This window comes from Durio zibethinus, chromosome 12, assembly GCF_047325235.1.
Source record: "Durio zibethinus cultivar Kanyao isolate XHJ-2024 chromosome 12, ASM4732523v1, whole genome shotgun sequence".
NCBI classification, from domain to species: Eukaryota; Viridiplantae; Streptophyta; class Magnoliopsida; order Malvales; family Malvaceae; genus Durio; species Durio zibethinus.
Window position 1 is genome coordinate 19,999,209 of NC_143173.1, and position 10,792 is coordinate 20,010,000.

Genomic DNA, 10,792 nt, shown 5'->3' on the forward strand with positions numbered 1-10,792 from the left:
TTTAACTTTTCACTAGCTAATATTTACTCTTTCAATATTTATTTTAGTTATCGGATTAACTCATGATTTTTCAAAATTAGAATGAAAGAAATGAAATGATCTCTAATTTATTATGCGTTCAATAGAATTCTCTGCATTTAAGGATCCTTTCATCCCCATCGCATCTCGATTAATGTTTAGATTTGAATTCTACAATGAAACCTTAAGGGTTATATTTGCATGTGCTTTATCACACAATTTATACTAATGTTAAATTCCAAATTGAAGCAATCTTTTTTTTTTTCTCTCTTTAGACCAAGATCAATGTGAAATTGGTAGCTAGAAATGAAAAGTAAACATCAAACATTTACATAATTACAGGAAGGATAGAAATTTTTACTTTCAAACTCCATACAGTCCAGTTGAACTTAAAAGAGACTAACAAGCTTTGGCGGCGCATAATGAAATGCTGGATTGATGACATGAAGAAGCAGGGCACCAATGCCACTTCCAAAATCCAAGCAATCTGAGAATTCTACAAAATCCAGCTACTCAAATGGGGACCGCAGTTCATTCAGTAAGACTTCGGGATTGTGTGGATGCAAGGGGCATGACTGTCATATAGACCACCAAAGAATTAACTAGAGACACGCAGGAGCTGAAGTAAAATTAAAAAATACAGGAACGACAACAGAAGCCATACTGTAATATTTGCATTAAAAGCATTAACACCATCTGGGATGCTGAGCGCGTTTCAATTATTAGGTCATTTCTCGGACTATCTTCGTATAGGGTTGGTAATCCAACCAAAATTCGGTTTTAACTCGATCTAATTTTAAATTTTTTTAAATTGAATTTTGAATTGAATTTTTTTTTAAAAAGTTGAGGTTGAATTTTAAATAAATTCGTCTTATCTCATCTTGATATATATATATATAAATGTATTTATTATTTATTTAATATTATATTTATATTAAAAAATATTTATTAATTTTGAGTTAAATCGATTTCAATTATATATATATATATATATGAATTGAATTAGATTAGATATAAAAAATAATATTTTGATATCATGTTAAATTCGAATATTTATTATATAAAGTAAAGTCAACGAACAAAAATCTATCTTGCTCTAATTCATTACCATCTCTATCTTTAGTCGAGTAGCTTTTTTTTTTTTGGTTTATTGTTTATTTCTTTATAATGAAGCTCTCAAAAATCAATTAGCAACGATCTCCATAACTACACCCCAATACTTTTTCTCTTCAAGCTCATACTTACAATAAAAGCTTACCCTCACCACATGACTAGATTTAAAGAAAGGATGTAATAATGTCCTTGAAAAGCTTGTGAGCAGTCATGCAAAGTAACATGAGATCCTGGCTTGATAATGCGTTGACTGACATGAAAATCTATACATGTCAGATGCAGAACAATTAGATTAATAGCCTTGTTAACATACAAGAAACGAGCTAGGCATCACTTCAAATCACATTCGCTAGCACCTGATGGCTTACAAGAGGTAATAAAAGCTAGACAAAAGAAAAGAAATCAAATCTTATAACAAGTATAGGACTCCAACCTATGTTACAACACTCCTCATTCTTCTAAACCACATAAAAGGAAACATGAGCACCAAGGTACAATGACCGACTAAACATAAAGAAAACAAATGGAATGCAAAACATATTTGAAAGTGTAATTGATCAAATTCGAATTGATATAATATTAAGTTTGAATTCGAATTTAATTTCAAATTCGAAACTTGAAATTTGTGTTGATTGATAAAACAAATTACTCAAGTCGAGCTGAATTTAAATTTTATTCGAATTGAACTCGAATAATTTATAGATATTAATGTATTATTCATACCCCTAAACATACCTATATCTTTTTTTTTTTTAAATGAATGTCCCTATATATGGCTTAGACTTCAATTTTTGTTTCACACATAGGATACGTTCTTTTGAACTATTAGCCTCCATATATTATCCCATCCTTACCTCTTTTTATTAGGAATTTAGATCAAGTTAAGTGCATAAGATGGTAAATATGATAAAATGATAATCTTTATATATTATGTTTAGTTTGTGTCTAAAGAAAAAAATAGAAATATGTAGAGAATTAATTATTCTCTTAGTATATAATGATTCAATTATTTTAAAGTAAAAAAAATTATTTTTAATCTATAAGATTAAACTAATATGTTATGTTATATTCTTAAAAATTACATTAATAACTTAAATTATATAAATTTTGAGAAATAATAACTTTGACTAATAAATAAATTATCCTATTATAATTTTTATACATATCAAATATAAGTTAAAATAATATTATTTAATTTAATTCTATTTATAATATTATCTTATTTTATCTTATTTTATCATAAAATTTTAAACCAAATGCATGCTTAATACTTCTGCATCAACACCCTTCATGCTCAACCCATCTTTTGCACCATGAAGTGTGCTTGTACATATTTATCCTATGTACTAGCTGGCCCCATCAATTGAAATCCTATGCACTAATAGCTCTTCTTAGACCCCTCCCAAATTTCTATCCTATTATTCATGTGCATGACACCTCAAGTTATTGACATTGAATTATCTTAAAAAACAAGCAAAAACACATAAATTCTTACCATCATAGAGGCATAAATAAATGACACAAAATGTTAATTTAAGTTGAAATGATAAAAAAAAAAAGTGGTTTTATTTATTATTCCACTAGAACTTCTATAAGTTTTGCTGGTCAAGTAGTTATGCCAAAGTATCTTGTGACTGCCAGCAAGTACAACAGATGGAACAGCATGCTTTTAAGCAACAAGTGCAACCCTATTTCGTGTGTAATAGATTGAGTTTCAATTGATATGATATTAAATTTAAGTTTAAATTTAACTTTAAATTTGAAGTTTGAAATTTGATTTAAGTTTAATTAAATTTTATTTTTTTAACTTGATTTTGATTTGAGATATAAATTAATTTATTTTAAATTTACTTGATTAGACTTGATTCATATAAAAAAATAAATTCAATCTTAAGCTTGAGTTTAAAATATTTTATTAATTAAAATAATTAAAATATAAAAATTCGATTAAATTCGTGAACTATTTAAATTGAATATAAAATTGTTCGAATTTAACTCGATTAATAAGTTGAGATACTCAAATTTAAGCTTGATTCAATAATGATCAAACCGAATTTATATTTTATTTAAATTAAATTTGAATAGCTAGATAGTATTAATATCTTATTTATAACCTTAGTCCAACAGATGCTATGACCCCACTATTAGCCAAGACAGCACGAGTTCCCACAATAACTTTCACATTACAAATCTCAAGATAAAGCTGAAAACAGTGCAAGAAACCCGTTACTAAGTAGGAAAACATTAAAACATCGCATACTATGTTTACTCAGGAAATCATGGTAAAAACTGCAAGTCAGTAATAAGTGTGACTTGTAAACCTCTAGTGACCAATTCCTTAGCAAGAACATGCCCCTGATACCTAAGGTAACACCAAGTAATGGAAAAAAAATGTTACCAGGAGAATATCAAAATTGCAGCAGATTAAAAGAGTCTTTTCCTTATAAATATATTAGCTACTTGTACAAACCTTGGAGCACCTTCTGCAACAAATACCTGAAATGATCTTTCCTTCTTTTTTGCGAAGAAATTCCAGCACGGTTCTTGAGCTGCATGAAGTTAATATCACCTCACTGACAAAATATTTTAGCTATAATAAGTAAACGTGCAAGTTAATATGTGAAACAGTTAGAACAACATGAGAACACATAGAGATCAATGTGTTTCATAGTTGTAAGATAGATGAAGAATCCTAGACATAAATTTGTCCAGGTGTTTTATGAGTAAGAGCATACTAAAAGCAAATGAAGTTTAACGGGTAAAGTATATCAAATATCATTCGTGCCGAAACATGCTAAACAGAAGACATATGTGAGTCTCACTGGATATAAAAAATAATATTTTAATATCGGATTGGATTTGGATATCTATTATATAAAATCGGGTCCAGTTCGAAAATGATTCACTTATCTCACCTCAATAGAAATCCAAGAATCATCCTGGAAACTCTGAAAATATTAACTCTAAGAATCATAAAACCTCAACATGTCAGAGAAAATGAAACAAAATAATCTACTAGAAACAGCAAGCATAAATATGAAAGCTTGGGAATGTGATAGACCATGATGTAGGGGGGTTGGTTGGATAGCGGGGTGGCATAAGACAGCGTTCTATAATGGAGAGAAATCCAAAGAGAATTTAAAAGCTTAAGACAGAAAAGATAATTTTGATGTTTATGCTCTACTGCTTGCTCAGCAATCTGTTCATGGCAAGTACTAATGTCTTGAATAAGCTCATTGACTGCTTCAATGAATCATGCTTCAGCTTCCGACTTCTTGAACTTTTGTCAGCAGCTGCAAGCCTGCAAAGGAAATAGAACCCTTAAATATCTCAAAATGCGACAAGATTTAACATCACATGATTATCACCGTTAAAAAAAAAAAAAACCAGTTTCACATAAACCAATATTTAACCACTTCCAGAGATATTAATCTCAGAAAATATCAGGGGAAACATAAAATTCTAATATCATCAAGTATAATGCAAATAGAAGAGGTGCCTCAAGTAAAGAGTTTACATTTGCTTTTTCCTTCAGTATCTCCACCAGAAGAAGTATGAGGAATTGCCGCAGACTCAGGCACATTCTCAAGTAGTGTTTGCAAGGAAGGTGGACTCAAGGTGCTTCTAGAAGAGCAGCAATGGCAGAGGCTGATAATACTACGTGGTCATCTCGATCAACATCATCTTCATCATCACTTCCAACTGATAAGTTCAGTCCAGCCATTGCAGCTGTTGTCAGAGAAAGATCCACCTCTCTGGTAATGTGCAAATCACGCCTCACAATATTACCCACAGCAAGCTCTGCCAGCACATCCATGCATTATTACATAGAATATCAAAGGAAAACTATCAACAATCTCCATATAAAAGTTATATTGCATGCTGGCCCAGCTTCTGGAGCAATATTCTCTACTCCAGAAAGCTAAAGCTAGACCAACCAGGGGTTTTCCAGAATAACTTTTATCTTACCTAGAAGGTGAAAATAAAAATGTAAAAATGCTACAAAGAGAATCCAATAGTTCTATTTCAATGCAAATTTTAAACAAAGAAAAGTATTCTTAGTTATTACAAAATCCTTTTAGTTGGACATAACAGTTTCTCTTTAACAGCACTTTTTCTTGCAGCTTCCTCAGCCTGACCGAACACACTCATAAAATGCAAGACATTGCTAAGCAAACATTATTAAAAATTATTAGACTACTTACATTCTGAACTTCTACAAGTAGATATGAAGTTTCCTCTCCATTAAGCATCTTCTGAATTTGAGTGACAATCAATTTTGAACTTGAAAATGATGTAATACTTGGTCCACAAAATGATAAAAAAAATGTCGATAAACAACACTTTCTTTAGGTATAAAAATAGATGTATTTTTTTATGAAAATAATGAGCCATAACAATTTTTCTGCAAATATATATATTTATTTATTTATAAACATACCATCACTATTATGATCTTGCTCAAAATCTTGGGAAAAAATGAAAAAAAAATTATGAACTTGAAAATGATGTAATATTTGGTCCACAAAATGATAAAAAAAAATGATCAACAATACTTTCTTTAGCTTAAAGATATAAATTAGATGTATTTTTTAATGAAAATGATGAGCCATAGCAAATTTTCCCTTTTAATGATTGTAATATATATATATATATATATATATATATATATAAACATACAATCACCATTATGATTTTGCTCAAAATCTTGGGAAAAAATGAAAAAAAAAACATATATAATAATATATATTATATTTTATAAAGAAACACAAAATATATTGTTGAATAATAAACTAAATCATAAAATAAAAATTCACATTGACTCATGTGTTTTTAATATAAGGATGAATCAAATATGAAATAAATTCTAATCTAGAGTTGCATACTTGAATGCCCCTAATCGCAAATGAAGACTTTTTAAAGGGTCTTTCGTTCCCTTGGTAGGGTTAAGATCAAGATCATACTTTTCGTTTCGACCTGAAATTTTTAAAAATTATAACAAAACGTGAAATTTTTATTTTGAAAATTTTAGATATTTTTGAGAAATTAAAATTATCTTAAAAATTAAATATTCGTAAATCAAACATAAAAATTATATTTTTAAAAGTACAAAATTTGCCAAAAATATTTTAAATTCCTCTTAATCAAACGATGTCTAAAAAAAGCTCTTAACCGAAGTACCAAATTTTCATCTTTACAGACATTTTTATCGATTTAGTTTGTAATTCTTTCAGTTTCAAAATTTTATTACAAGTTAATTTTGATATTTATTCAAAATTCAAGTATAATTGTCAAATTTATCTTGAAATTTGAATAATTTACTATAATATAAATTGAAGTTTTTTTCAAAATTTAAATTTAAAGATTTGATTTTTTAAAATTATTTAATTTTATATATTATCTTATATGTTAAAAATATAAATTATCTACTTAAATATTCATGTGACAAGCTATATAAAATATTTATTTATTTTGTAATATAATATTATAAATAATTATGTATTGTAATTTAGATTAATATAAAAATATATAATATATTTTTTATTTTATTAAATTTATATATTTTTTATTAAAATTTAAAATGTATTATTCTTATTTCATATTATTTTATATTTTTAAATTGACTATATTTTTTTTTTATAAGAAAAAAATTCGGGGATAAATTAACTAAATTGACTATATTTATTTCTTCGGCTTTGATTCTTTCTGTTTCATTTCAAAAATAAAATCTCTCTTTTCTCTCTCGCCACGCGCCATCTCAATCACGCTAAAGTGTGCGTAGCAGCCACGTATAAATTTCCCTCCCGACTCCCCCAACATTTTCGACCTTTTTATTAAAAAAAATGAAAACAAAAGCCAGGTAACGGGCCCTTTCTTAACTTCGAACACTTTTTTTTTCCCATCTTTTTGTATTATCTCGAGAAATTTCTCTCTCCCAATCCTATTCCGAAGCTCTCTCTCTCTCTTTAATTTGAAATTCTCCGCTCCATAAAACCCCCAAAAACATAACAAAAGGAAAAATCCACCCATTTCCTTATAAAAATTTCCTCTTCTTCTCTTCTTCATTTTTGGCCGCCGTCTGCCCTTTTTTTAAAGGATTTGTTTTTTTTTTTTTTTTTTTTTTGGATTCAAATGGGTTTTTGAGTTTGTATTGAAGGCGGATTTTCTGGGTTTTCTTGGTTGTATTTTTTTTTCTTTGGATTCAAATGGGTTTTTGAGTTTGCATTGAAGGTGGGTTTTCTTTGTTTTTTGTTGGGAGTTTGGTTTTCTGGTTTTTCTTTGGTTGGTTATAAAGTTTCCTTTTTTGGATTATTCTAGATCTATTTGATTCTTTTAGGTAGTTTCATTTTTGGAAATTTTGGATTTGTATCTCTTTTTTAGGGTTTTTTAATGTTTATTTGGTTCAGTAAGTTACAATTACATTGTCTAATTTTTTACTTTGATTTTTTTCCACCTACATTGTTGTAATCTCCACAATTATGAATTTATAGTTTTTTTTAAATGAAAGAATCTGATTTTCTGATGATTTTTTTTGTAGGTTAAGGTGGATTTGAGAGAGAAAAGGGAAAGGATTGAGGGTTTAAAAAAAGTGGGTCGTAAGAATATTTTGTCCCTATGATTATTTTTTTTTTCAGATTTTTTGTTGTTAAGTGTAAACTAATTTTGATTATATGCATTGAGGGACCTTAGCTATTATTATTGAATGATTGATAGGTTGGTTTGACTCAAATAATCAACACTGAGTATTTCATGCTGTTGATTTTTAAGTGACTTGTTCAAAAGTAAAATGTCAGTGTTGATCTTTGTATTTGGTTATCCTTGCATATTGATTTCGGATAAAGGATTGTGTGAAACGATTACTACATGTAAACAAATATTAGTTTCGTGTAATTCTTACTATTAATTATTTTTTAAGCAAGTAAAATGTTTTCTACCCTTATAAGTAGTGGAATATTGTTTCATGAGGGTTGTGATGATGGGTAGAAAAACAAGCTGATGTGTTGAAATTATCATTTTCTGACTTGGAGTAACCTTAATTCATTAACTTGACAAATTTGATACAGATCATTAGTTTTAAATTGCTTGTATCTGTTAAGTGGAATTTTATCTGATTTTCTGGTTTTTGTGTGCGCGCGCGCTCGTGTGTGTGTGTGTATTTTCAGTCTAGACTGAGCATAGATACTAGCATGGCATCTGCAAATCCCTTTTTTGATGACTTGCGGATCAAGCCTGAGGTTATTGATCCTCCACAAAATGAAGACATTATGGATAGTGAATCTGTGAATGATCCTACTCAAGCTGCTATAAAACCTAATGTGACGGTGTCTAGCAGTGTTCGTGAGCTGTTGGAGTGCCCTGTTTGCTTAAATGCAATGTACCCACCAATTCATCAGGTTTGTTCATATGACACCTTTTAGTTGATTTACTTTGATGAAATTTTCTGACATGTATGTTCTATAATTTGTATCTGCTGGACTCTCTTGCCATCCACTGAAATCTTCTGGGAATCATATTGATTCAAAATCACCTTCTACTAAATTATCCTAAAGGTATCTTTAGCAAACCATATCTATATACAAGATGATATATATTTTGCACACTCTTGCCATTCGGCAGGTAGATTTAACCTAGCGCATTAATATGGCCACAAAGGCTGAATTTGTTTTGTTTTGATTATCTTGTAAAGTTGTTTTTCTTGTTGTTTTGCTTATAGCCTTTAAGCTATTAGTAATTTTGAATTATTTAATTAATTATTTTATAGAATCATTGATGTCTCAAAAGTAGGTTGGTTTAATAAGGGGAAAGGGGAAAAAATCAATCAATATCCATATTAATACACCCAAAAAATAGAAGCATCACACTGGCTCTATAACTTATACTTGGCAGGGCGATGGCATGAAGTACCTGTGTCAGGATGCTCTTTATTGGCTTGTGATACTATTTTTGTATTGTGTTGTCATTTTTTCTTTGTCTGCTATATGGTCATCCTCATAAATTAATGGTGAATATTAATACTGAAACTAAATGCTGGTGCTCTTTCTTTGTGCAGTGTTCAAATGGACACACATTGTGTTCTGGTTGCAAGCCAAGGGTGCACAACCGGTGCCCCACTTGCAGGCATGAACTTGGTAATATTAGGTGTCTTGCATTGGAGAAGGTTGCTGCATCTCTCGAGCTTCCCTGTAAATATCAGAGTTTTGGGTGCATCGGCATATATCCATATTACAGCAAGCTAAAGCATGAGTCACAATGTTCTTATAGACCATATAGCTGCCCCTATGCTGGGTCAGAATGCACTGTCATTGGTGATATTCCTTATCTTGTGTCCCATCTGAAAGATGATCACAAAGTTGACATGCACAATGGCAGCACCTTCAACCATCGTTATGTCAAATCAAATCCACATGAGGTTGAGAATGCTACATGGATGCTAACGGTATTGTTGCTTTGTTCTTGCTTCATATTTCTTGTCATATTTTTGTTTCTCCAACCCTCTAGACTGTTTCTGCAAATTCAGTAGCTAAAAGTTTGTTGTGTGCATGTTGATCTAGTTCATAATGGGTGATGAATTGTGTAAAGTCTATTGCCAATGGGGTTTTCCTATTGTTCTACCAGTGAATACAATCATAGAGGGGACCTAAAACTATAAGAATGGCTTAGCCATACAAAATTGAAGACTGTTGCTAAGTTGATTTCTACTTTTGGATAAGAGATTATTATTCTTTTTGTTATTTGACATGGGACAATGATATTCAATAGACTGAAACTTGCTATTTTAGATTTTATTTGAAGATTTTGTGAGGGTTATGGCACTAATCGTTGGATTTTTTTTTTCTCAATTTTTAGGTTTTCAGTTGCTTTGGTCAGTACTTTTGCTTGCATTTTGAAGCCTTCCAGCTTGGGATCTCTCCTGTTTATATTGCATTCTTACGGTTTATGGGTGATGATAATGAGGCAAAGAACTATAGCTACAGCCTTGAGGTGGGTGGGAACGGGAGGAAGATGGTTTGGCAGGGGGTACCCAGGAGCATAAGGGACAGTCATCGAAAGGTTCGTGACAGTTTTGATGGTCTCATTATCCAACGCAACATGGCTTTGTTCTTCTCAGGTGGGGACCGGAAAGAATTGAAGCTTAGAGTGACAGGAAGGATATGGAAAGAGCAGTGATGGGATTCTATTTTGTTGTAATAGCAAGTAGATTGGTTTCTTTTGGTAGTTTTACCGGGTGTTCCGGTCATGTATTTTTTGGTTTATAGGGGGCAAACTCTCTTTGCTTATCCATGCATCAAAAACATGAGTGGGAAGATGTAACATTTATGCCTACAAATCTAGTATCTACCTATAGTGATTTTAGATTGTCATATATGCAGATTTACATCTTACAAAGTACCTTATTTTTATTCTCTTTGTTGCTGGTGATGCTGATTCTGAGCAAATGTGCTTCCTAATTATCAGTATTTAATAGAATTGGTGCCCATGGGCCATGGCATGGCATCTCTGGTATTTTTATGGCTACAAATTTACCTACAGTAGCTGTTGAGCTGAATGGAATCTGCATCAAACAGTGTATTTTAATGCAGAACAGGTCAGTAGGATAAACATCTGCTCTTACTCTCATCTTTCCCTGTCAAGTATAAAATATTTGCTCTCATTTGTCTGA

At 30.5% G+C, this 10,792-nt stretch overlaps 1 protein-coding gene and 1 pseudogene across 4 annotated transcripts; one reads left to right on the forward strand and one right to left on the reverse strand.

Annotated features, from left to right (window-relative positions):
- Nucleotides 1–293: 293 nt before the first annotated feature.
- LOC111297119 (uncharacterized) lies at nucleotides 294–5,233 on the reverse strand (annotated as a pseudogene).
- A 1,698-nt stretch (nucleotides 5,234–6,931) lies between these two features.
- On the forward strand, nucleotides 6,932–10,532 carry LOC111297054 (E3 ubiquitin-protein ligase DIS1). 4 transcript variants are annotated; one of them, XM_089741014.1, is made up of 5 exons: nucleotides 6,932–6,991; nucleotides 7,670–7,720; nucleotides 8,295–8,525; nucleotides 9,182–9,568; nucleotides 9,979–10,532. In XM_089741014.1, the coding sequence occupies exons 3-5, from the start codon at nucleotides 8,319–8,321 to the stop codon at nucleotides 10,297–10,299; spliced, it is 915 nt and encodes a 304-aa protein (XP_089597140.1). In that variant the 5' UTR covers nucleotides 6,932–6,991; nucleotides 7,670–7,720; nucleotides 8,295–8,318; the 3' UTR covers nucleotides 10,300–10,532. The 4 variants fall into 4 exon arrangements, with proteins under 4 accessions (XP_089597140.1, XP_022747377.2, XP_089597141.1 ...); XM_022891642.2 differs by lacking the exon at nucleotides 6,932–6,991 and adding an exon at nucleotides 6,999–7,362; XM_089741015.1 differs by lacking the exon at nucleotides 6,932–6,991 and adding an exon at nucleotides 7,005–7,362 and having other exon boundaries at nucleotides 7,670–7,727.
- The last annotated feature ends 260 nt before the right edge of the window (nucleotides 10,533–10,792 follow it).